Below are 26,867 nucleotides of genomic sequence, written 5' to 3'. Positions count from 1 at the left end.
ATCCCTGCGGTACCCCACTAGTCACTGCCTGCCATTTGGAAAAAGACCCGTTTATTCCTACTCTTTGTTTTCTGTCTGCCAACTAGTTTTCTATCCATCTCAATACACTACCCCCAATCCCATGCACTTTAATTTTACACGCCAATCTCTTATGTGGGACTTTGTCGAAAGCCTTCTGAAAGCCCAAATAAACCACATCCAGTGGCTCCCCCTCATCAACTCTACTAGTTACATCCTCGAAAAATTCCAGTAGATTTGTCAAGCATGATTTCCCTTTCGTAAATCCATGCTGACTCTGTCCGATTCTGCCACTATTTTCCACGTGCTCAGCTATTAAATCTTTTATAATGGACTCTAGAATTTTCCCTACTACCGACGTCAGGCTGACTGGTCTATAATTCCGTTTTCTCTCTGCCTCCCTTTTTAAATAGTGAGGTTACATTAGCTACCCTCCAATCTGTAGGATCTGTTCCAGAGTCTATAGAATCTCGGAAGATGACCACCAATGCATCCACTATTTCTAGGGCCATTTCCTTAAGTACTCTGGGATGGAGATTATTAAGCCCCAGGGATATATCAACCTTCAATCCCATCAATTTCCCCAACACCATTTCCCTACTAATACTGATTTCTTTCAGTTCCTCCCTCTCAATAAACCCTGTGTTCCCCAACATTTCTGGTATATTATTAGTGTCCTCCTTTGTGAAGACAGAACCAACGTATGTACTTAGTTGGTCAGCCATTTCTTTGTTCCCCATTCTAAATTCCCCTGTTTCTGACTGTAAGGGGCATGAAAAGTTAACCACACGGCTTTGGGCCTGGAGTCATAAATAGGCCAGATTGGATAAGCACAACAGATTTCCTTCCCTAAAGGGCATTAATGAACCTGATGATGAGTTTTTATGACATTCTGGCAGTCCCATGGTCACTATTACTGATACTACCATTTTAATTCCAAATTAACTGAATTTAAATTGCACAGCAGTTGCGGTGAGATTTTTAACTCCTATCTCTAGATCATTACTCAAGGCCTCTCGATAACTAGTCCAGTAACATGTTATTATTGTTATAATATATAAATATGTATTATATGAAATGTACATTTCCTTTGACAGACTGTTAGAAGTAGGCCCCTTTTATGTTCACTTACCAGGAGCAGGTTTACAAAGGTGATTGACTTCAGTTTTGGGGATTTCAGTTTGACTCATTGAGTTAATCTGAGCCTATGATCACGTGTTGCAAATGGTCATTTTGAATCTATTGCTACATGATGTCTTTTCTCAAGATGTGGGTTAGTGATGTAACATTACCACGCCATGGGATAAATCAGGTGATGGAGTGACCTTTGCTTACTCAGCCTGTGCCATCTAACGTGATCTGTTGCTGAAGAATCAGAACCAAAGGGGGTTGGTTAATTGTATGTAATGCTGTAAAGTGAAAAGTCTGCCTGCAGTTAGCAGCACTGGTCAACAGGAGTAACAAGTGAATGGCCCAGCCTGAGTTGGTGTGTCTGTTTTGATTTGCACATTTGGGTCCAGCATATTGAAACCACAACTGTTTTGTACTGAGTCAGCCCCCTCTTTAAAACAAAAAACAGTACAACTTTTGTGTTCTGTGAATTTTGCCATGTTTGATGCGGAGAGTGTTTTTCAGAGAGTTAAAGGTACCTGAATTTTCTTGTGCTTTAACAATTTGGCATGTCTGATAAAGGGCAACTTCTAAAAGGCACTAGTGCAAGGTGAACAGAAGCTGTTGCACTCCAGTATCCCATTGGTGGGTCATGGTACTGGAGGCCACTATTGAAAACAATAAGAGTTCGAAGCATTATTAACTATTAACAGGCCTGGGAATTTACTATCTCTGGTTATAATATTTTCGGGAGTGATGCAGATGGGGGGCGTGGTGGGAAGGGGAACAGGAACAGTATGTGAAATGCTGACTTGAGGCCTGAAGAGGTGATTGATTCCATTGACTTTAGCCAAACGTACACAGGTTCTGCAGCTAAAAATCGAGTGGAATGTTACAAATAAAGAACTCTAATAAAGGCAAGAGTAAGAATCTGTTCTACATCATTTCCATAGGAAATGGATTAAATATTAAGAGGAACCTTGAAGAAGCAAATACAATCTTTTGAAATACGTAATCTGTTATTTTGTGTTGTGTTTTTGTCTCTAATATCTTTCCTGTATCTGTTCCTATTGTTGACTCTCTCAACTTCTAGACATCTTGGAAGGTATGAAGCCTGTGAATGCTGCCTTTCACTTTATCTCTCAGCTTACTTTGCCTGCTAGAGATTTGCTTAGCTGGTTAACTAATAATAGTTAACAGGTCATGATACAGTGTGCAAAACTTGTGAAGCTCTCAGTGCTATTGTCATTTTCATTATAAACCATAATACTCAAAGAGCAAAAGGTGGATTAAAAGACCAGGAAAAAACCTCTTTGGACATTAAATGTGTGCCAAATAGCCAGTGCCTCTAGCCTTCAACCTTTCTTACATTATCATCTCTCTTGTCTTTCTCTCTCATTGATACAATGTTAAGTGTTTCACTGAACTTCTCATTCATTCTAAACTTCAAACACACCATCCTACAAGCTCATTCTCTCCAAGTCTTCATGGGATGGAAGTCCAGTCTCTTCACCTCTTTCACACTAACTTGTTCTTCTCCAGTTGTGTTCAGTTGTATCTTCTTCCTGAAATCTTTAGGGTTTTGAACCGTAAGCTTTGTCATTAGTTAATCACTATTTTATTCTTTATTCTTTTTCAACGTTGGTGGTATCTTGTCCCTTCCTAGTCATAACAAAATGCATGATGCACAATATATGATATTTGCTATTAAACTAATGTTGAGATTAAAATTGAATACCTTACTGACTAATGGTGGAACATAAGTTTAAAAAATTGACTCACCCAACACAATTACTTGTCTTGATCTCCTCATTATCCTACTAGGTAGTTCTTTTTTTACTCAGCAGTGGTTTATTTTCAGGTTTCTTTTTGAACTGATAGGATTAGATGTTTCTACCCATGATAAAGCAGTGAAATAAACTGTATAAACAGTTAGTGTTCCAAGGCCATCTAACAATGAAAGCCCTGCTGCCTTTTGAATAGTGATTAATGAGTGCTTGCATGCCCTGGTGATGTATGCCTACAGTTTCCATCACACAATGCTGGTCATGTTGCCTTTAAGAGGTCGCGAACTGTAGGTCAAGCACCTCCCAAGTCCTTTTGTAGTTTCTGACAGTTGGTTTCAGGTTTGAAAAGCACTGGGGAACACATTTGCAGTGTTTCCCCTCAGCTCAAAATGATGCATGAATAGGGAGTAAAATATAACCCATGGCCATTGATTACCAGCGAAATGGCATTGAATTCATTTCAAGGTCAAGCGGCTACGGTTTACATAATGCTGGGAGTTCTGCCATTTACTTACCAGGAACAGTACATCCTGTTTTTCTGGTATGGAGCTAAGTTTGCAGAGGCATCTGGATTTGAATGGTTAGTCTCTGCGCTACTGCATCATGATACCAGTGACTTAAAGCAAAGCAATGTAAGTTTCAGACAGGTGACTACCATCACTAATTCATATTAACATTTTTTGGAACTAATGTGATTTGCCAAGGCAGTTTTCCTTATTCTTTCGCAGGATGTGAGCATCGCTGACTAGGCCAGCATTTATTGCCCATCCCTAATTGCCCTTGAGAAGGTGGTGGTGAGCTGCCTTCTTGAACCGCATGGTGTAGGAATACCCACAGTGCTGTTAGGAACGGAATTCCAGGATTTTGACCCAGTTGTTGTTAAACGTTGATTTAAAAGTTCTTAAAACCATCTTAGATCAAATCCTGTAACACAGAAATTGTGGCATCTCACTAAACTAACCAATTAATGCTAAAGGTTTTGTGTCCACTTGATCTTTTGTCCAGTTGTAATGAACCTGTATCAATCTGGCTCATTCAGTCACATGATTAGCATGGACCCAATTAGGTGGTTGGATGTGAACCATTTTAACCTCTTTCTGACTGTCATGATTGTTGCCCATTTTCCTCTCAGTTAAATCTCTGTATTGAACATTTTACATACTGTGGCCTCTGCTCAGCTCCCTTCTTGGGCTGGGCTTGACTGTATTCTATCCCAAGCCTGATTATTACTACAGGTTTATCACTGCTGTCTCCTTCCCACCAAGACCAGCCCCAAATTGTAAAACTTGGGGCTGATTATTATAAAAACCCATCTGGTTCACTTAAGTCCTTTAGGGAAGGAAATCTACTATCCTTACCTGGTCTGGCCTACATGTGACTCCTGACCCACCACAATGTGGTTGACTCTTAAATGCCCTCTGAACAAGGGCAATTAGAGGTGGGCAATAAATGCTGGCCTAGCCAGCGACGCCCACATCACATGATTGAATTTTTTAGAAAGTGCTCACTACAACTGGTGCATTAAGTGCTTCAGCATACACACACTCCCTCTCATCAGCAACCTCACTTTCACATAAGGCACCACAATGGGAAGTGCGTGTTTTATGTTAGTATGCAAGCTTAGTAAGTCCTGTTCCTGTTATTAAAAAAATAAAACACCAAGATAAGAACGCAGGAAATCAGCTGACCTATCAGCTCTACATTGACTGACTGCGTGTGTCATCTTAAAATGCTGATCTCTAACAACAACCAACACCCTCTGGTTCCCAAACATTAGTCCCACTAATCTAGTTGGACTAATTAGGCTGACATCTAGTGCAGCACTGAGGGAGTGCTGTATCGTTGGGGGCGCCATCCTTCGGATGAGACATTAAATCTGTTCCACTGTTCAGTGGATATTAAGGATCCAGCAGCCTTACTCAAAGAACCAAAAATAGATTTACTAAATAGTCACCTCATTGCTGCTGTTAGAATCTCTAATACAAAACGGTTTGTCTCCACAGCATTTTGAAACACATGAAACACAGATACCTTGTTATCTATTCGTTTACCAAACACTGTCCAATTTACTGCCACTAAGTTTCCTGATAATTTTACTTGTGTTGCATGTTTTTCCAACTAAAACGCAGTACTTTAGTATTAAACTTCATTTCACATTTGTCACATTTGATCCATTTCCTTAGTTGCATCTTGTGTTTTTACCACTTCTTTTGTTAGATCATTTATGTAACTGATAATGTCAGAAGTGCAAGCATTGGCTGCTGTGGGCCTCCATTCAATGCTATCCAAGTCCAATGTCTGACATTAGATGTTATTCCACGGTTGGACAACATTTACTAAATAACTCAGTGCACTAAAAATTACACTGACAACCAATTTAAGTTGGTCAGTCAGGCGCGCAGTGTGGCACATTTGCGCGTATTGGAAGCTATATATATTAATACACAGGGCTCTGTTCTTTGCAAACAGAAAGAACATGTACACATATCGTGCCTGTTTCAGCTAAACAAAATAATTGAGAGACATTGTCTGATTAATTCCTCAGGGCAATTCCTTGCCCTATCAGAGTCCAGCTGCCTGGTTTAAATTTCAAACAATGCTTGGCAGTTAACTGTCAGTCACCATTAACCATTGCATTCTCCATGATGACGCCTCTACCAATCGGAGTCCACTTGTGAACCAATTAGCACTCTCTTCTCATATAGTATAAAGTTGCTTCCCCTGACATTGGTATTCTTGTGTGAAAGCAAAATACTGCGGACGCTAGAAATCTGAAATAAAAACAGAAAATGCTGGAAAAACCCAGCAGGTCTGACAGCATCTGTGGAGAGAGAAACAGTTAACGTTTCAAGTCCATACGAATTCTTCAGAGCTATAGAGAAGTAAAAATCTACATTTCTACTCTGCATTTCTACTTATCTTTAGCTGTGAAGAAGAGTCATACGGACTCAAAATATTAACTCTGTTTCTCTCTCCACAGATGCTGTCAGACCCGCTGGGTTTTTCCAGCATTTTCTGTTTTTATATTGGCATTCTTGTGATTGTCTGATTGTCCTGATGAGTGCAAGCTGAAAAGCTTCAAAATGTCTTTTTTTCAGCAATACTCAAGTTCTGTACCAAATGACTAATTCCTACTTTGCTCCCATGTATTGTATACCTTGCATGCTTGTAATGTTCAGGGTATGAAATAACTGGTGGTTATGGAACCCTATTGATCTCAAATCCTTTGTGCAAAGTCGGAGTATCAGCATGGAATTAAATGAGCTGGAAATCAAAAGGGATCAGAAAATTGAAACTGTTCAGACCCTGAATTCCAGGTATCTTTTTGATGTACCTGGTATTAGTTACCTGCCACCTAACACCTGTCAGTGTGGTCATGTGGCTCAGTGATGAGTCAGAGCAAACAGCAGCTGTTCAGTATCAACTGTTTTTTTTAAAAAAAGGTGAACGGCATATAGTGCTAACAGTTTCAAATATTTCTGATGTTTTTCCTAAACCTGTTGAGCCCTGTTTTGTACAATATTTAGCTTAAATTGGAGTCTGAGACACTTCCCATACATTGAACAGATTTTGCATAGAATCAAGCTTGTCATGTCACAAGGGCTGAATACATAGTTAATTCATTTCCATATCAGTGTCCCATCACTGCTCTATGACTATGATCATTTTCCTCCTCATTTCTTGCCTGCTCTCCTTTGATATTCCAGGATATGTATAAATATATGTTGTCTGGTCTGGGACATTTGCTTGTCTTCAGTTCATTTGCTTTGCCCAATATGCTTAACCATCCACTCTCTCCACAATGGCAGCAGTGTGCATCATCTACAAAGATGCATTGTAGCAACTCACCAAGACTCCTTCGACTGCACCTTCCAAACCCAACAACCTTCAGCACCTAGAAGGACAAAGATGAAACTTATAGAAACAGCACCACCTGCAAGTTCCCCTCCAAGTCACACACCATCCTGACTACCTGATATGTACCTTCACTGTCATTGGGTGAAAATCCTGGAACTCCCTTCCTAACAGCACTGTGGGAACACCTTTCACCACAAGGACAGCAAAAGTTTAAGAAGCAGGCCCACCTTCACCTTCTCAAGGGCAATTTTGTCACCTGATATTTCAGTCCACTGGAATATTTGATGAAAAAACAGAAAACGAGGGAAGTACTCCACAGGCCTGGCAGCATTCGTGGAAAGAGAAGCAGGGTTAACGTTTTGGGTTGATGACCTATCATCAGATTATTGACCTGAAACATTAACTCTGTTTCTTTCTTTTCTTCCTTGATAAAGACAGGTACAAAATATTCATGTAAAACCACTACCTCCATGTGTAAATCCCCTTTTGGTCCCTAATCAGCCTCACTCTTCTTCTTACAGCACTTTTACTATACATGTGCCTATAGAAGACTGTTGGATTCCCTTTTATGTTAGCTGTCAGTCTCTTTTCATACTCTCTTTGCTGCTCTTATTTTGTTTTTCACTTCCCCTCTGAACTTAATTTTCAACCTGGCTCTCTCTTGTATTATCAACCTGACATCTGTCATACGCACCCTTTTTCTGTTTCATCTTAGTCTGCCTCTTTTGTCATCCAGGGAGCACTGGCTTTGTTTGTCCTAGCTTTCCCTCTCTATTGTTCATTAACTCAAACCTCTCCAAGTGCCTGTTGATTTTTTTTTGCCCTAAAACTATACCACCACTGATGTTAAACTAAGTGGTCTGTAGTTACAAGAAATGTCCTAAACCCTTTTTCGAATAAAGGTGTCACTTTTATCACTCTCCAATCTACTGAAACCTCCCCATATCCTAGGAAGATGGAAGGCCTTCCATTATCTCCACCACTCCCCCCCACCCCACCTCACCTCCTTTAGCAACCTGGGATACAAGCCATCCAAACCTGGTGCCTTATCCACTCTAAGCATAGCCAGCCTTTTCAGTACCTCCTGTTATCAATTTTCACCCCATCCATTGCCTCTGCCATCTCCGGCTGCATCTACTGATATTTTTGTCAGATTTCTATTCCTTGGTAAACACCGATACAAAGCACTCATTAAGTATTCTAGCCTTGTCTTGTCCCTAATTGGAGCCATGCCATCTCTTACCACCCGCTTACTATCTACATGCTGGTAGAAGATTTTACGTTCCTTTTTATGTTAACTTCCGTTCTATTCTCATGTTCTCTCTTTGCCAGCCTTATTTCCCTCTTCGCACCCCCTCTCAACTTATTGTATTTGACCTGCCTCTTGTTTGAAGAATTTACTTGACATGCACTATACCCCTCTCTTTTTTTGTATAATCATAACCTCTATTTCCCTTAACATCCAAGGAGCCCTGACTTTGGTTTCCCTGCCTTTCCCTCTTGTTAGAATGTACCTAACTTGTACTTGAAGCATCTCTTCCTTAAAGATTGTTCCATTACAGTTTTTCCTGTCAGTCTTGGTTACATTTTACCCTAGCTAGATTTCCTCCCATCCTGTTGAAATTAGCCTTCTTCCAATGTAGACATTCTACTTTATATCATTCCTTGCTCTTCTCCATTATTAATCTAAACCTCATGATACGATGATCACTCTTACCCAAGTGTTCCCCAAAGACAAAAACAGAATTACCTGGAAAAACTCAGCAGGTCTGGCAGCATCGGCGGAGAAGAAATCAGTTAACGTTTCGAGCCTTCATGGCCCTTCGGCAGAACTGAAGCATAGTTAGGAGAAGGGAGAAATATAAACTGGTTTAAGGTTGGGGGGGGGGGGGGAGGAGAGAGACGTTGAGGGTGTGGTGATTGTGGAGATAAGCAGTGATAGGAGCAGATAATCAAAAGATGTCACAGACAAAAGGGTCAAAGAGGTGTTGAAGGTGGTGATATTTGTCTAAGAAAAGTGCCAATTAAGAATGGAAGACAGGATATTCAAAGTACAGCTCTAGTGGGGGTGGGGTGGACAGACTAACAAGGTTTTAGAACTTCTTAGAATTTTAGAATTTCTTCTCCGCCGATGCTGCCAGACCTGCTGAGTTTTTCCAGGTAATTCTGTTTTTGTTTTGGATTTCCAGCATCCGCAGTAGCTTTTAGCTTTTTGTTTTTGTTCCCCAAAGACACTTGGTCTACTTGGCCCACCCCATTTCCCAGTACCAGATCCAGCAATGCCTCCTCTCTAGTTGGGCCGAGAACATGCTGATCAAGGAAATTCTTCTGAACACATTTCAGAAATTCCTCCCGTCCTTTCCCTTTAACATTATCCCAGTTGATATTTGGGTAATTAAATTCCCGCAATATCACCGCCCTATAATTCTTGAACAGCTCTGTGATATCCCTGCAGATTTGCCTCTCTCTCTCTCTCCCTCCCATCCTCTCTTTTTGACATTACAGCCTCTTCCCTAGTCAGTATTGCCACCCTTCCCCATCTTTTCTGAATACCCTGTATCCTTGAATATTAGGCAGCCAGTCCTCACCATTTTTATCACAAAACAAAAGTAAAAATACCTGGAAAAACTCAGCAGGTTTGATAGCATCTGCGGAGAGGAATACAGTTAACGTTTCAAGCCCATATGACTCTTCAACAGAACTAAGGAAAAATAGAAGAGAGGTGAAATATAAGCTGGTTTAAGGGGGGGTGGGACAGGTAGAGCTGGATAGAGGGCCAGTGATAGGTGGAGATTGCCAAAAGATGTCATAGACAAAAGGGCAAAGAGGTGTTGACGGTGGTGATATTAGCTAAGAAATGTGCTAATAGGTGACATTAAGGGTAGAAAGCAGGACGAACAAGGTACAGATAGCCCTAGTGGGGGCAGGGTGGGGGGAAGAGATCGAAATAGGCTAAAAGTTAGAGATAAAACAATGGATGGAAATACATTTAAAAATAATGGAAATAGGTGGGAAAAGAAAAATCTATATAAATTATTGGAAAAGGAGGGGATCAGAAAGGGGGTGGGGATGGAGGAGAGAGTTCATGATCTAAAGTTGTTGAACTCAATATTCAGTCCAGAAGGCTGTAAAGTGCCTAGTCGGAAGATGAGGTGCTGTTCCTCCAGTTTGCGTTGAGCTTCACTGGAACAATTGCAGCAGGCCAAGGACAGACATGTGCGCAAGAGAGCAGGGTGGAGTGTTGAAATGACAAGCGACAGGGAGGTCTGGGTAATGCTTGCGGACAGACCGAAGGTGTTCTGCAAAGCGGTCACCCAGTCTGCGTTTGGTCTCTCCAATGTAGAGGAAACCGCATTGGGAGCAACGAATGCAGTAGACTAAATTGAGGGAAGTGCAAGTGAAATGCTGCTTCACTTGAAAGGAATGTTTGGGCCCTTGGACGGTGAGGAGGGGGGAAGTAAAGGGGCAGGTATTGCACCTTCTGCGGTTGCATGGGAAGGTGCCGTGGGAGGGGGTTGAGGTGTAGGGGGTGATGGAGGAGTGGACCAGTGTGTCCTGGAGGGAATGATCCCTGTGGAATGTCGCCAGGGGGGGTGAAGGGAAGATGTGTTTAGTGGTGGCATCATGCTGAAGTAGGCGGAAATGGCGGAGGATGATCCTTTGAATGTGGAGGCTGGTGGGGTGATAAGTGAGGACAAGGGGGACCCTATCATGGGTCTAGGAGGGAGACTCAATGATGCCCTTTACCAGAGCAAATTTAGGCCCTTTTGCATTCCACCTTACTCTGACCCCACCTAATACCTTACCACTTCATACTCTAGTCCTATCTGTCTCTCCCATTTCTTTGTGCACTTTGTTTTTTCCTTGCTGATGTTACCCCCTGCTTTCCCACCCCCCTCAGATATTCTCCTCAGATAATGTTATTCTCACCCTAATGCTGCCTTGATGATCTGAAGCAGACTCGTTGTTAACCCTGTGCTTTGTATGTGTGTTCATTCAATCTAAACTGTTTTATTTTGTGTTTAGCCCAAACACAATTCAGCCTCATTACTTTCTAAATTCTCTTTCCTGTATAAAGCTACCTCTCTGGCTCTGTTGCCAGTATATTCCCTTTTCCCCTGTAGTGAGTGAGAATTAAGATTATGTTTGATGCAAGTAAAGAAAGTAGCTTATGTTCACGGAAACAATTTGCAGACAACTAATTATTTTTGAAGCACCATTATTGTTGTGTAGCAAAATGCAGCTGCTATTTTGGCATTGCAGGACCTACAAGCAGCAAACACAATGAATAAAGCAGTGAATCTGTTCCTGTGGCGGTTATGGGAGGAATAATGGCTGTCGCACTAGAAACACACACTATTTGTCTTCAAAAGGGACCTTCAACATACACCTGAACAGGCAGACAAAGCTTAAATTCTTATTTGAAAAGTGCCCATCCTATCCAGTACTTTTTGTGTCAATGTGAGAGTCAATTAAAGTACTTGGGCTTTAATTAGCTCATTTTGTTTTACTCATTCATGGGATGCAGGCATCGTTGGCTAAGCCAGCATTTATTGCCACCCCCTGCCATTTATTGTCCTAATAGCCCTTGCTCAAGAGTCAACCACGTCTGGAGTCACATGTAGACATGACGGCAGATTTGATTTCCACAATGGTTTCATGGTCTTTTAATCACCACAGGATTTGAACCTGGATCCCCAGAGCATTACCCTGGGTCTCTGGATTACTAGTCCAGCGACGATACCATTGCGCCATCATCTCCCTCGCCATGTCTTCCATTCTCCTATACCAGTAGTTAACTGATATAAAGCACCAATTCTTTATTCTTGGAGTACAGTGCTCAGCCTCAGGAGTGAAAGAATGCAATTCCCTAAACACCAAGTTATCAACCAGCTGAATAATGCAAAGAGTTTCCAACGTCTTTGTAGGAAATGGTAAGCAGAAAGCAGGCACCGCCTAGTCAGGAGGGAACATTGACTGTGGCCCTCCTGTACAATCCCTGAAGGCAGCAGAGAGCTTAGGGGCCTGCTTTCAAATAACTTGAAGTCAAAATTAACTTGTCAACAAAGGAGGAAAGGATTTAAGATGAATGTAAATACACTTCCTACCCCAATCTGCTGATATGTTTATTATTTTAAAAACCTAATTGTAAATGTCTGCAAGTAGAGGTGGAGGCCGGGTTTTGGGGGGTGTCACCCACTTCCCCCACCCCCAGCCATGTTGAGGTTCACCAAGAGGGTTTTGAAGGGCTGCCCCCACCACTGCCAGGATCTTCCGGGTTGGGTCCAAGAGTGTTTGCTGCTCCCGACTTGACCTTTGGACTGGAATCAGTTGCCATTCGCCAACTCCACCCGCTTCTGGTCAAACCCAGCTCAGCTGCTGTCTGCAAGCTGACCTTCCCTCAACACGCACCCTGCCCTAAAATCTCAACCCAGGCATTGCAACCTCAATCATTCTGTATTTAATTTGGTCAAAATAATAAGGAATTAGATGAATTAAATAAGAATTTCCAAATGCTGGAAATCTAAATTAAAAACGTGCACTGGTGATTCACAGCAGCTCCATCAGCATCTGCAAAGAGAATAAAACGCTCAGTCTTTCAGGTTTTGCCCTCAGCCTGAGGATGGGTTGAAACGAAATCTGATGATGGACCAGCTCTGTTTGTAACACTTGCACTATTATATTTTTTATCCATCATGTTCACACACTGCTTAGCTTAACATGTTTGCTGCTGTGCAACATTCACAGTAAACCTGCCATTCTTTACAAAGATTTTGGATTAACCGATGATCCCTTACTCTTTTGTCTTTCAGCATCTTACTCCAGTTTAAAAACTGAATTGGAAAGAGTGAAAGCAGATAAAGATCAGGTGAGAGATTATCTCTGTTTGATGTTTCTTTGTTGCTGAGTTCAGGCTGGTAACTGTCATGTGAATGCTTCTCCGTGAAATGGTCTTGGAATTAGAAAAGCTGCTTTTGTTGATCTTTACTCACTGTGAGCCTGTGCCCTGTCCATGGAACAGTAGCTGAGGGGTCCTTACTGAACAAACAGCTCACCCTGTGCTGTGTTGCCCAGCGGGAGGCTGAGGGTATAAGCTACTAACCTCAAGAAAGGTTTGGACTAAATTGATCCAAGTAAGCTTTTATGTGGTGTACAGAACTTAAATGCGAGTAGTTAAATTAACAAATTATAAAATTGGAAATGCAAGAGGAACTTCTTTATTTCACTAAAAAGGATGGTCAGTGTTGGAACGCATTGCTGACATAGATGGCAGAACAGGAAGCCTTAACAGGTTTCAGGAAGAAGCGAGGCAGATTTTAGTCCACAAAAGGGATTCAGCGTTATTCGAAATGTACCGAAGGAACACTGTGGATAGGTGGGCTAGATGGGCTGCAGACCACCTCCTGAAACCAGGAATTTCTCAGCTCATTAGTGTATTTTGAAACATTTTGACTTTGGCAAATGACTTGAATTCATATTGTGACTGTTTATGTACAACATAGAGACAGAGCCAGGTAACACGTGATCCATACACACACACACCTATCTGGCTCCAAATAGTGTAAGTGGCACTTTACCACTGGTTTGAATGGTTCATGAGAAATGACTGGTTGATTGGCTAGCTTTGTCAGCACCACCAGTTCCAAACCACAGTTAAGTAGCATATACTCCAATGTCTATTGTCTTCAATGTGATCTGCAGCTGTTCAGAGGTCTATAGTTGAAAGGATGGCATGGGGGACAGCGCGCTCTTCAAAGCGTGTCGTAACCTTGTCTCATCTCGAACAGCAGGTGTGTGCTGTGTGTGAAGTGGGGAAAACTTCATTAAAGACTCTAAACCACAGATAGACCATACTGTTGGTGCTTTTATTTTCAATTCCATTTTTATACTTCTCGTTCACTAGTTCTTACTGGTGGAATACAGAGGAGAAAATTTAAAATCCCACATTTTGAGCTCATTAAAAAATCTGTATTTGTTTTCAGCTGGAAGGCAGAATGCAAGAGAAGATCCAGCATCTGGAGAATCTTGAAGAAGTGAATAACAGCTTGCAAGAACAACTGAAGAAGGAGGGGGATGCTAAGGTAAGACATAAATCTCCACCAATTCAAAAATAATCTGAAAGTTAGTATTGACCTGCAGATTTCCTTCTTGAGTGACAATTCTTTTAGGATTGCCTTGCCAATATGGTACATACAGAAATCTGTTCAAGATGGATTTAAATTTAACCGTAGCACGTTTTACATTAATGGCCTAAATACCAGACAAAACTTCCGTCACTGTGTAGGTTTTTAATTTTTTTTTTGGTGACTAGATCTGATTATCTGTTCGATTTCAAGACAATTGAAGAATATAATCCTACAAATCTGGTAATATCTGATGATGATCTGTGAATCCCCTTCAACTCTCCTGGGGTGGTTAAGACGAGGAAAGAATAAGTATCAAGGTTGCCAGTATATCATTTCTGTGTCAGGTTGGTTCAGGCCAAATCCCAGAGCACGTAATCCAGGCTGGCATTCCAGTGCAACGCTGAGTCAGTGCTGCATTGTCAGAGGTGCTATCTTTTGGATGAGATGTTAAATCGAGGCTCTGTCTTCCCTATCAAATGAACAGAAAGACCCCATGGCACTATTTGAAGAAGTGTAGCAGAGTTCTTCATGGTGTCCTGGCCAGATAGATTCCAGCTCCCATGCTCAGTGTAAAATTCAGTTGCCACTTTAAATGATACTGTCTGGTAATCTGCTGAAACTAGCCTCTCCGTCCTTTCTAAAGTCTTTGCAATTAGCAGGTAGACAAGGTTAATTCATAATGAAGCTTTGCATTAACTAGCTAGATCCATTTTAGTCTTAAGTACAATCCTTCATTTAACTCTTTGGTGTAGTACACTGGAACATTCTATTGCTTATGGAATTGGACCAGCCTCTGGCTGCCTGAATAATGATGGTGAATTGATTCCTACCAGTTTGCTGCTCAATTCAGTAACATGCTCTGAAATAGGCTGCCATTCCTTACTTACCAGGATTGTTAAATCCAACTCATGATTGGAAATAGTTGAGAGTGCAGGTTTAATCCTTACGTTCAAACATGCTACACCAGACTGAAAATGTTGCTATTTAAGAATTTGTTTTTTATTCTTTCATGGGAAGTGGTCACTGGCTAGGCCAACATTTGTTGCCTATCCTTAATTGCCCTTGAGAAGGTGGTGGTGAGCTGCCTTATTGAGCTGCTGCAGCCCATGTGGTGTAGGTACACCCACAGTGCTGTTAGGGAGGGAGTGCCAGGATTATGACCCAGAGACAGTGAAGGAACAGTGATATATTTCTAAGTCAGGATGTTGAGTGACTTGGAGGGGAGCTTCCAGGTGGTGGTGTTCCCATCTATCTGCTGCCCTTGTCCTTCTAGATGGTAGAGTTCACAGATTTGGAAGGTGCTGTCAAGGAACCTTGGTGAGTTGCTGTAGTGCATTTTGTATATAGTGTACACTGCTGCTACTGTGTGTCGGTGGTGGAGGGAGTGAATGTTTAAGGTGGTGGATGGGGTGCCAGTCAAGTGAGCTGCTTTGTCCTTTATGCTTTTGAGCTTCTTGAGTGTTCTTGGAGCTGCGCTCATCCAGGTAAGTTTAGAGTATTCCTTCACACCACTGACTGCCTTGTAAATTGTGGACAGGCTTTGGGGAGTCAGGACGTGAGTTACTCGCCGCAGGATTCCCAGCCTCTGACCTACTCTTGTAGCCACAATATTTATATGGCTGGTCCAGTTCAATTTCTGGTCAATGGTAACCCCCCAGGATGTTGATAGTGGGGGATTCAGCAACGGTAATGCCATTGAATGTCATTCTTGTTGGTGATGATCATTGCCTGGCACTTGTGGTGTGAATGTTTCTTGTCACTTATCAGCCCAAGCCTAAATGCTGATCAGGTCTTGCTGCATATGGACATGGACTGTATCAGCATCTAAGGAATCATAAATGGTGCTGAACATTGCACAATCATCAGTGAACATCCCCACTTCTGACTTTAATGGAAGGAAGGTCATTGATGAAGCAGCTGAAGATGGTTGGGCCGAGGACACTACCCCGAGGGACTCCTGTGGTGATGTCCTGGAACTGAGATGATTGACCTCCAACAACCACAACCATATTCCCTTGTGCTAGTATGACTCCAACCAGTCTTTCCCCCTGATTCCCCTTGATTCCAGATTTCCTAGAGCTCCTTGATACCACACTCAGTCAAATGCTGCCTTGATGTCAAGGGCAGTCACTCTCACCTCACCTTGGGAGTTAAGCTTTTTTGCCCATGTTTCAACCAAGGATATAATGAGATCAGGAGCTGAGTGTGGCCCTGGCGGAACCCAAACTGAGTGTTAGTGAGCAGGTTATTGCTAAGTAAGTACCAATTTATAGCGCTATCACCAACCCTTTCCATCACTTTGCTGATGATTGAGAGGAGGCTGATGGGGCAAATTGGCTGGGTTAGGTTTGTCCTGTTTTTTTCTGGAAAGGTGCAACATTTGTTGGTAGGAAACTAGCACTGCACTTATTAATGAATGAACTTCTTGTGTTAAGTATACAGCTGTGTTCGTGTTAAGTGATGTAAACTGTGCCTTTAATCAGCTGCTAGGTCTTCACATCCAATGTTTATTGCTTACTGAAGCAAGTGGAATCAATAGTGTTTTAATGTTTTTTTTAAGTAAAATGTGTCTAAGTGTGTACTAATACAAGTCAGCTGTAACTCAGTGAGAGCACTCTCCCCTCTGAGTCAGAAGGTTGTGGGTTTGAGCCCCACTCTGAAGAATTAAGCACACAATCCAGGGTAACACTCCAGTACTGAGGGAAAGCTACACTGTGGAGTTGCATCTTTCAAATGAAGCCCTATCTTCCCTCTCGAGTGGGCTTAAAAGATCCTATGGAACAATTCAAAGCACAGAGGAGTTCTCTCTAGCCAATATTTATTCCTCCATAAACATTCACTAAAACAAGTTGCTGTTTCGAGGAACTTGTGCACAAATTGGCTGCCACATTCCATATAATACACAGTGATTACACTTCAAAGAAGTGTGTATTTGACTAGAAAGTATTTTGAAATATCCTGAGGTCGTGAAAGGTGCTATGTAAATGCAGATGCTTTCCTTTTCCCTTTTACACAGTCTCCTCTGTCACTATGACCAGAGGGCAGGCAGCTGACCTCACGAGACTGAATATGACTGATCGGTACCCACAACTTGGTTGCAGGTTTGCCCATGTTTTTAGATCTAACTCTATATGATTCAGTTAACCAAACCAAATCCTGTGATCACGGAACTTTGAAGAACTGTAGATATAAACGCACAAATTAAGAATCGAAGGGAAGGGTTAATTCTGTTGTACAACAGCTGCCATCCTGAAATGAATTTAGGAGGCACCCCAGCAGTTTGTCATTGGCTGGCCGGAGATTTGAATGCCCATGGGGCCTGACACATGAGCAGCAGAAGATGGACTGAGCTAATGACAAAGCATCCTATGTGGGGAGGAAGAAGTTCGAGTGAGCAGAGAAGAGCTTGACTTTACATAGCACTTTCATAATCTCAAGACGTCCCAAAGTATTTTACAGCCAGTGGCAGTGAAGTCATTGCTGTGCAGATGTGGTAACAAATCTGTACACAAGATTTTAGTAGTGTTGGTTGAAGGAGATGCCATCTTTTGGATCAGACATTAAACTGAGGCACCACCTGCCCTCTGAGGTGGGCTTTAAAGATCCTATGGCAATCAACACTCCCAACAGTGGAGAGCACACAAACTCTCTGTTGCTAGAATTATGGGCTCAAGGTCTCACCCTTCTGACCCGGAGAAAGTGCTACTCACTGAGCCAAGACCAACACAGAACAGCACAGAAGCACAGTCTGTTTTCAAAGAAGATACAAATCAGGTACCAACGAGAGAGGATGTAATACTTGATCTCCTATTAGGGAACCAGACAGGTCAGGTGACAGAAGTATGTGTAGGCGAACATTTTGGGTCCAGTGACCACAATGTCATTAGTTTTAAGTTAATTATGGATAAGGATAGGTCTGGTCCTCAAGTTGAGATTCTAAATTGGAGAAAGGCCAATTTTGTGGAAATGAGAAAGGATCTAGGAAGAGTGGATTGGGATAAGTTGTTTTCTGGCAAGCATGTGTTCAGTAAGTGGAAGGCATTCAAAGGCGAAATTTTGAGAGTGCAGAATTTGCATGTTCCTATAAGGATTAAAGGCAAAGTTAACAGGCATAGGGAACCTTGGATTTCAAGGGATATTGGCGATCTGGTTAAGAAGAAGAGAGAGGTGTATAGCATGTATAGGCAACATGGAGCAAATGAGGTACTTATAGAGGATAGAAAATGTAAGAAAATACTAAAGAAGGAAATCAGGAAGGCAAAAAGAAGACATAAGGTTGCTTTGGCAGATAATGTGAAGGTAAACCCGAAGGGTTTCTACAAGTATATTAAAAGTAAAAGGATAGCTAGGGACACAATTGGTCCCCTTGAAGATCAGAGTGGTCGTCTATGTGTGGAGCCTCACGAGATGGGGAGATCTTAAACAGTTTTTTTGCATTAGTATCTACTCAGGAAACTGGCATAGTGTATAAGGAAGGAAGGGAAACAAGCAGTAGTGTCATGGAACATATAGAGATTAAAGAGTTGGAGGTGCTTGCTGCCTTACAGCGAATAAAGGTAGATAAATCCCCCGGGCCTGACATGATATTCCCTCGGACCTTGAGGGAGACTAGTGTAGAAATTGCAGGGGCCCTGGCAGAAATATTTAAAATGTCCTTAGCTACGTGTGAGGTGCCGGAGGATTGGAGGGTAGCTCATGTTGTTCCGTTGTTTAAAAAAGGCTCCAAAAATAAACCAGGTAATTACAGGCCAGTGAGCCTGACGTCAGTAGTAGGTAAATTATTGGAAGGTGTTCTGAGAGATCGGATATACAATTATTTGGACAGCCAAGGGCTGATTAAGGATAGTCAGCATGGCTTTGTGCGTGGTAGGTCGTGTTTAACGAACCTTGTAGAGTTTTTCGAGGAGGTTACCAAGAAAGTAGATGAAGGAAAGGCTGTGGATGTTGTCTACATGGACTTTAGTAAGGCCTTTGACAAGGTCCCACATGGGAGGTTAGTTCAGAAGGTTCAGACACTTGGTATCTATGGAGAGGTTGTAAACTGGATTCGAAATTGGCTGTGTGGGAGAAGACAGAGAGTGGTAGTGGATAATTGCTTCTCAGATTGGAGGTCTGTGACTAGTGGTGTGCCTCAGGGATCTGTGCTGGGACCATTGTTGTTTGTTGTCTATATCAATGATTTGGATGATAATGTGGTAAATTGGATCAGCAAGTTTGCTGATGACACTTGGAGACGTTGTGGACAGCGAGGAAGGCTTTCAAAGCTTTCAGAGGGATCTGGACCAACTGGAAAAATGGGCTAGAAAATGGTAGATGGAATTTAATGCAGAAAAGTGTGAGGTGTTGCATTTTGGAAGGACAAACCAAGGTAGGACATACAAAGTAAATGGTAGGGCACTGAGGAGTGTGGAGGAACAAAGGGATCTGGGAGTTCAGATACATAATTCCCTGAAAGTGGCGTCACAGGTAGACAGAGTTGTAAAGAAAGCTTTTGGCATACTGGCCTTCATAAATCAAAGTATTCAGTATAGGAGATGGGATGTTATGGTGAGGTTGTATAAGACATTGGTGAGGCCAACTTTGGAGTATTGTGTGCAGTTCTGGTCGCCTAACTACAGGAAGGATATCAGTAAGATTGAAAGAGTGCAGAGAGGATGTTGCCGGGTCTTAAGGAGTTGAGTTACAGGGAAAGATTAAACAGGTTAGGACTTTATTCCTTGGAGCGTAGAAGAATGAGGGGAGATTTGATAGAAGTATACAAAATTATGAGGGGAAAAGACAGAGTAAATGCGAGTAGGCTCTTTCCACTTAGATTAGGAGAGATAAACACGAGAGGACATGGCTTTAGGGTGAAAGAGGAAAGGTTTAGGGGGAACTCCTTCACTCAGAGAGTGATGAGAGTGTGGAACGAGCTGCCATCTGACGTGGTAAATGCGGGCTCACAGTTTTAAGAATAAATTGGATAGATACATGGATGGGAGAGGTCTGGAGGGTTATGGACTGGGTGCAGGTCAATGGGATTAGCGGAATAATATTTTGGCACAGACTAGAAGGGCCGAATGGCCTGTTTTCTGTGCTGTAGTGTTCTATGGTTCTATTTATAGGCTGTGAGGATAGGAACAGAACTGCTGTGTAAAAATAAAAACAGAAAATGCTGGAAAAACTCAGCAGATCTGACAGCATCTGTGGAGAGAGAAACAGAGGTAACATTTTCGAGTCTGTATGACCTTTTTTCAGAGCTAAAGAGAAGTAAAAATGTAATGAAATTTATATTGCTTAAGGGAGGTAGAGCAACTGAAGCTGGATAGAAAGCCAGCAATAGGTGGGGGCTAAGGAGAGATTGACAAAGATGTCATGGATTAAAAGACAAAGGGAGTGTTAATGGTAGTGGTAAGAGCTAAAGGAGGTGCTGATGGTGGCATAAAGGCAAGAAAGCAGAATGTGCTCATAGCAGAACAAGGGTCAGCACTCTGTGAAAAAACAACATGGAAAAAATAACAGAAAGCTCTGAAGAAGCATCATACAGACTCGAAACATTAATTCTATTTCTCTCTGCACAGATGCTGTCAGACCTGCTGAGTTTTTCCAGCATTTTCCGTTTTTATTTCAGATTTCCAGCATCTGCAGTCTTTTGCTTTTATCTTAGTGTTTAATTGACTGCCACCTCTCTTCCAGGAATGCCTACCTTGAAGAAGCACTGCTCTTCTCTCCGACAGGATTTCCATTTGTCTCTTTCACCTTGTTCACCTTCATTGCTTTCCGTTTCCCTCCTGGTGCTTGACAAGGTGTTTGCCAAAACTCTCTTTCACAGCCATATTTCCTTCCTCAGTGACTGTCTCTGTCTCTGACTTACCCCACGTGGATTCTAACTGAAGTTCCATCCTTCATGTTTCGGACCCACCCAGGATTACAGGTATCTCCGGGACATACAACCTTCCTCAGACTGCTGTTCTCGTCACATCCTGAGATCCACACTGTGCCATTCGCGGCCATATGAACACACTCAACCTCTCTTTCCAGCAGCACTGACTCATCCTATCTCTAAGCTGTCCTTTTCCCCAGTTTCATTTTGTTCTTTGTCTCATCCGACGCTTTAACAAGAAACTTTGTCTCTTTTCAGGTGTTAAGGAACACAAGCTCCAACAACTTGATACCAACACCCATCCAGGATCCTCCACCCCTTCCCGTCCCTCTGACTCCATCCCATCTTCTAATCCCAGCCCTTGCCGCGTATTCACCATACCCTCTGACCTTCCCCTGTCTGATGCTGTATGTTCAGTACTCAGCAAAAGGACTCAGTTTCATACCCTTACACCCTCATCTCAACGAATTCCGGGCTCAGCACGATGCTGAACTCTTCTTTCGTCGCCTTTGTCTCCGTGCTCACTTCTTTGGGCAGGAGTCCTCCCCCCGCCCCCGTTCAATGGATCCTTTCACCCGCCTCCAGTATTCTCCCTCCCTCTGGCCTCTTACCTGCTCTTGATCTTTTCATTGAGAACTGTCGGTGTGACATCGGTCATTTCAATTTCTCTTCCCCTCTCACCCACTCTTAACTTCTGAACTTGCTGCACTCCATCCTCTTAGGTCCAACCCTAACTTTGTTGTCAAACCTGTTATCACCCCTACAAGGCTCGGCGCTGTTGTTGTCTGGCATATTGACCTCTACGTTGCAGAGGCTGAGCTCCAACTCTCAGACACTTCTTCCTACCTCCCTCTGGACCATGACCCCACCACCGAACATTAAGCCATTGTTTCCAGGACTGTAACTGACCTCATTTCCTCTGGATATCTTCCAACTTCATAGTCTCCCAACCCCGCACAGTCCTCTTCTACCTCCTTCCCAAATCTATAGACAGGACTGTCCCTGTAGACCCATCGTGTCAGCCTGTTCCTGCCCCACTGACCTCATTTCTCCCTATCTGGACTCCATTCTCTCTCCCCTAGTCCAGTCTCTTCCCACCTACATCTGCGATTCCTCTGATGCCCTACATCAAATCAACACTTTGTTCCTGTCCCTGGCCCTAACCACCGCCTCTTCACCATGGACGCCCAAACCCTCTACACCTCCATCCCCCACCAGGATGGTCTCAGGGCTCTCTGCTTCTTCCTTGAATAGAGGCCCAAACAATCCCCATCCACCACTACTCTCCTCCACCTGGCTGAACTTGTTCTCCCACTGAACAATTTCTCCTTAAACTCCTCTCACTTCCTCCAGATAAAAGATGTGGCTATGGGTACCTGCATGGGCCCTAGTTATGCCTGTCTCTTCGTGGGGTATGTGGAACATTCCTTGTTCCAGTCCTACTCAGGCCCCCTCCCACCATTCATTTTTCAGTACATCGGTGACAGTTTCAGTGCCACTTCATGCTCTCGTCTGGACCTGGAAAAATTTATCAATTTTGCTCCCAATTTCCACTCCACTATCACCTTCACATGGTCCATCTCCAACACTTCCCTTCCCTCCCTTGACTTCTCTCTCAATATCTGGTGATAGACTGTCCACCAATATTCATTACAAGCCCACCGACTCCCACAGATACCTCGACTACATCTCCTTGCACCCCGCTTCCGTCCTGTTCTTTCAGTTCCTTCGCCTCCGTCGCATCTGTTTCAATGATGCCACTTTCCAAAACGGCGCTTCTGACATGTCTTCCTTCCTCAACTGAGGTTTCCTACCCACTGTGATTGGCAGGGCCCTCAACCGTGTCCGACCCATCTCCCGTGCCTCTGTTCTCACACCTTCCTCTCCCTCCCAGAACCATGATAGGGGTCCCCCTTGTCCTCACTTTTCACCCCACCAGCCTCCGCATTCAAAGGATCATCCTCCACCACCCAACGAGGTAAAAACCCTGCCCATGGTCATTAATGTTTAAATGTAGGTAGAGCTTTATGGGCTGCTTGAAAATCCAAGAAAGCACCACCAAACACATCTTCCCCTTACCCCCGCTGTCAGCATTCCGTAGGGACCGGTCCCTCCAGGACACCCTGGTCCACTCCTCCATCACCCCCTACACCCCATTCCATTTCCACGGCACCTTCCCATGCAATCACAGAAGGTGCAACACCTGCCCCTTTACCTCCTCTCTCCTCACCGTCCAAGGGCCCAAACACTCCTTTCAGGTGAAGCAGCACTTCACTTGCACCTCCTTCAATTTGGTCTATTGTATTTGCTGCTCCCAATGTGGTCTCCTCTACATTGGAGAGACCAAACGCAGACTGGGCGATTGCTTTGCAGAACACCTTCGATCTGTCCACAAGCATGACCCAGACCTTCCTGTCGCTTGCCATTTCAACACCCCACCCTGCTCTCCTGCCCACATGTCCATCGTTGGCCTGCTGCAATGTTCCAGTGAAGCTCAACGCAAACTGGAGGAACAGCACCTCATCTTCCGATTAGGCACTTTACAGCCTTCTGGACTTAACACTGAGTCCAACAGCTTCAGACCATGAACTCTCTCCTCTATTTACGCCCCTTTTTTAAAATTTGTTTTTATTTTTTATCTGCATATTTTCATTTTTATTCAGTTATCCCTTTTTATCCCTTTTTCCATCTGTTTTCCCGAACCACTGCTCCCTCCCTCCACCCCATCCCCAAAAGGACCATCTTTTACTTGTCCCATGTTCTTTCATAGAGTGCTGACCTTTGTTCTGCTATTATCATATTCTGCTTCCTTACCTTTACGCCATTATCAGCACCTCCTTTAGCCCTTACCACTACTATTAACACCTCCTTTGTCTTTTTGTTTATGACATCTGTCCAGCTTCACCTGCTCCACCCCCTTAAAGAGTATAAATTCCATCACATTTCTACTTCTCTTTAGCTCTGAAGAAGGGTCATACAGACTCGAAACATTAACTCTTGTTTCTATCTCCACAGATGCTGTCAGACTTGCTGAGTTTTTCCAGCATTTTCTGTTTTCATTTCAGATTTCCAGTATGTTGCTTTTATGCTGTATAAAAATATTGCACATCCTGGTTTAGCCCAGCAGTAACTGTTATTTTGTACTATGCGCTGATTAAGTTTAACTGCTGCTAAGCATGTTATGCGCTTGCTTATTCATTTGTCCTTTTGCTGTTTAATAAATGTGTTTGGCAGTGGCTGTGAAAGATGGCACAGTCAGCGTACTGTTATTCTGCAGTCAAAGACAAGAGTTGTGATTTAAAGACAGTATCTAGAGGATCCTGTGAACACACTCTGATTTTACCTAGATGATAGGATAAATAACACTGTCTGGCACACGGGCAGCCAAGGCTGACCATGAGAGTAATTCTGAGGCGCACAGGGCAATAATATTTAGATTTGAAATAAAACAAAGGTGTTCTCACTCATGTTTCAGACGAACCTGGAACAGTTGCTGTACGAGGAGAAGAGTAAAGGTCAGAGGTTGCAGACTGAGCTTGACGTCAGTGAGCAAGTGCAGAGAGATTTTGTCAAACTCTCCCAGACTTTACAGGTAAGGAATTCTTTTTTGTAACAATTAAAGGGTGAAGTAGTAATGAGCCACATTGAGCTGAGGCTGTATATGGGGTAAATTGATCCCATCTTCTAGCCTTGAATACTATAATTTACTAAATGAGACTTCCAGTGCTCAGGTAATTAAAAGGGATTACGTTAGGAATTTTAAACCAAGTATTCAACTCCTAAATGTTGAGTGCTTGTACAGCAAAGCAACTTGTAAGGGGTTTTTTTTGTCTTGGGTTTCAGCAAAATGAATGGTTTTCTAATTTGTGATCTTTCTTTACCCATAGCCCCTCTTCTTTCTTGACCTTTTTCTCAACAGAATGAGAGTCTTTGCTCCTAAGCTTTCTTTTCTTGTTCCTTCTAAACTATAAGTATGCTGTCTTAATGCTTTTTTCCCACCCTCTGCATCTTCACTGTTGAAATTTAAATTCAAAGTAGTTTTCCACTCACTCTTTCCCTGGATTCAAAGGAATGGAATTCTTCACCTCCCTCTTCCATCTACAAGTGTTTAAAACCCAAGCTTGGTATCGACTAAACAGCATGGTAGCACTTGATTTCTCATCTCTCGGACGTTACACAACTTTTAAATAATTCAGTAACACGCTGTTACTGAGAACACAAACCAGAGCAGCCCCACAGACAATGCTGGGTCTATCCAGCTGAATGAAGCCCATACCTTCAGAAACAGGGGAGAATATAAATCAGAACCATGCTTATTGATTACTGATTGCAGGGACCTGTTTCTGGTTCCAGCTCTTCTCTTTATGTCAGTGCAATGTGTACAACTGATCTTGCAATATTACAAACCTGGAGTGTTGAAGCCACAAATGCAAATGCAGCTATTTTCAAATTATTGAACAGTTGCTCTGAGATGTAATTGATGGAGATGAAGTAACTGCACCGATAATGTTTGTATTCATTGTTATGGAGAAGCCTGGAAAAGTATTTTTAGTGAGCGCAGGATGGACGTCACCAATAGTCTTTTTTTCACTTCCTCTAATAGGTGCAGTTGGAGCGGATTCGTCAGGCGGAATCATTGGAAAATGTCCGTGTAATCCTGAATGACACGAAACTGACAGATATTAACCAACTTCCTGAGACATGACATTAAACCCTGGGGATTGAGGCTACAACAGTTTTTACTCAACCAGACACATCTTTGTAGAAACATGTTAATTCTTATTTAACTCTGAAGGATCAGAGCCTATGGATTGATAGAACGCAGTAATTGAGGTGTAAATGTTTCTAGACTGACTTTGTACAGGGTGCCTGACTGCAGTTAGAGCTTCCCAATTCATGAAATTGCAACAGGGGAACACTACCGAAATTTTAAATTTTACATATGATGAGAAGAGATCACCGAGTGTATGCCGTGCGTAAACTTTGAAAAATCATTGATACAAGAATTCCCACTCTTGCTGGAGTAGACATATCTAATCTGTTGCTCTGCTATTTATACTATTAATTTAGTCCTTTTCTCATCCGTTTCCTGTACGTTCAGTAAAGCAGTACCAGTCAAAACCTTCAACTCACGCATTTACTTGTGAAATTTAATTGTTTAGTGCTCAGAAAAGTGTGAACATTTTGCTTTTTTTCAAATAGTACTGACTTCAGAATCTCTTTGTCTTCCCAGTCCTGCCAACTCTTCCCACCAAGCTGACAAAGCTTCAGTAGAATTTGTATTTATTGTACTTGCTATCCCCAGCAGTTTCGCATTACTCCCGCCTGCAGTGAACTGCGTATCCTGTATCTCACCGCACAAGTTCAGTGAAAAGGAAATTTTAAAAACCTACTTAGCCAGCTTTCATTGATTAAATATTGCTGACTTGCTATAGATATGAGACAGAAGCAATTGAACCATTTTCTATTAATGAATTAAGAAAAAGGAGTCTTGGTTGACCAGTTTTAAATTTAAGTATGATTCTCAAGATTCGATACATTTTCAAACAAGTGCACTCAGATTAATATTGAAACTAAATATTACCAGGTGAACCCTTACTCAGCATGAAATTGTTGCAGTTCAGCTGGTTATATTAAGGATATATTTGGTGTCTAAAGGTATTGAGCTGTTTTAGGATGGGATGTAAAATGATGTTGTAATCTCACTTGATTTAGCCTTTCATTACTGCCTTTGACGATTGAAACTGGAGTCTTGGAGTAATCAGATCAAAACACTTTGACTGCCCTGCAGGTTTTCTACTCTCATTGTCTTTTTTCTTTATATACGTGAAGCTAATTTAAGTTTATAACACTTCTTATTTGGTCACATTCACAGTTCAGGTAATTAAAGTTTGAACCAACACCTGGCCTAAGATTCTGTACAACACGATCACCTGTTCCCTTGGTCTACAAGTGACTTCCATGCCCCAAACATACAATTTGAACAGCAGCACAATGAGGAAACCTACTGCATTAATAGGAGAGTTGGTGATTTCACACCACTAGTAGGTGTGAAACAGTTGTTTAAGCATTGTGCTGAACTTGCCATGTCTGGGCTGAGACATT

General features: G+C 42.5%; 1 protein-coding gene across 2 annotated transcripts in view; it reads left to right on the top strand.

Annotated features, from left to right (window-relative positions):
* The window catches only part of rabep1 (rabaptin, RAB GTPase binding effector protein 1), a 133,835-nt gene extending 107,703 nt beyond the window's left edge, over positions 1-26,132 (top strand). For both annotated transcript variants that reach the window (XM_078548736.1, XM_078548735.1), the window contains exons 15-18: positions 12,587-12,642; positions 13,757-13,855; positions 24,238-24,354; positions 25,366-26,132. In XM_078548736.1, coding sequence (XP_078404862.1) covers positions 12,587-12,642; positions 13,757-13,855; positions 24,238-24,354; positions 25,366-25,467 — 374 coding nt within the window. In that variant the 3' untranslated portion in view covers positions 25,468-26,132. The remainder of the gene's footprint in view (positions 1-12,586; positions 12,643-13,756; positions 13,856-24,237; positions 24,355-25,365) is intronic.
* The last annotated feature ends 735 nt before the right edge of the window (positions 26,133-26,867 follow it).

This window comes from Cetorhinus maximus, chromosome 9 (assembly GCF_964194155.1).
Source record: "Cetorhinus maximus chromosome 9, sCetMax3.hap1.1, whole genome shotgun sequence".
NCBI lineage: Eukaryota > Metazoa > Chordata > Chondrichthyes > Lamniformes > Cetorhinidae > Cetorhinus > Cetorhinus maximus.
This window is presented reverse-complemented; position numbering and strand designations above follow the sequence as displayed.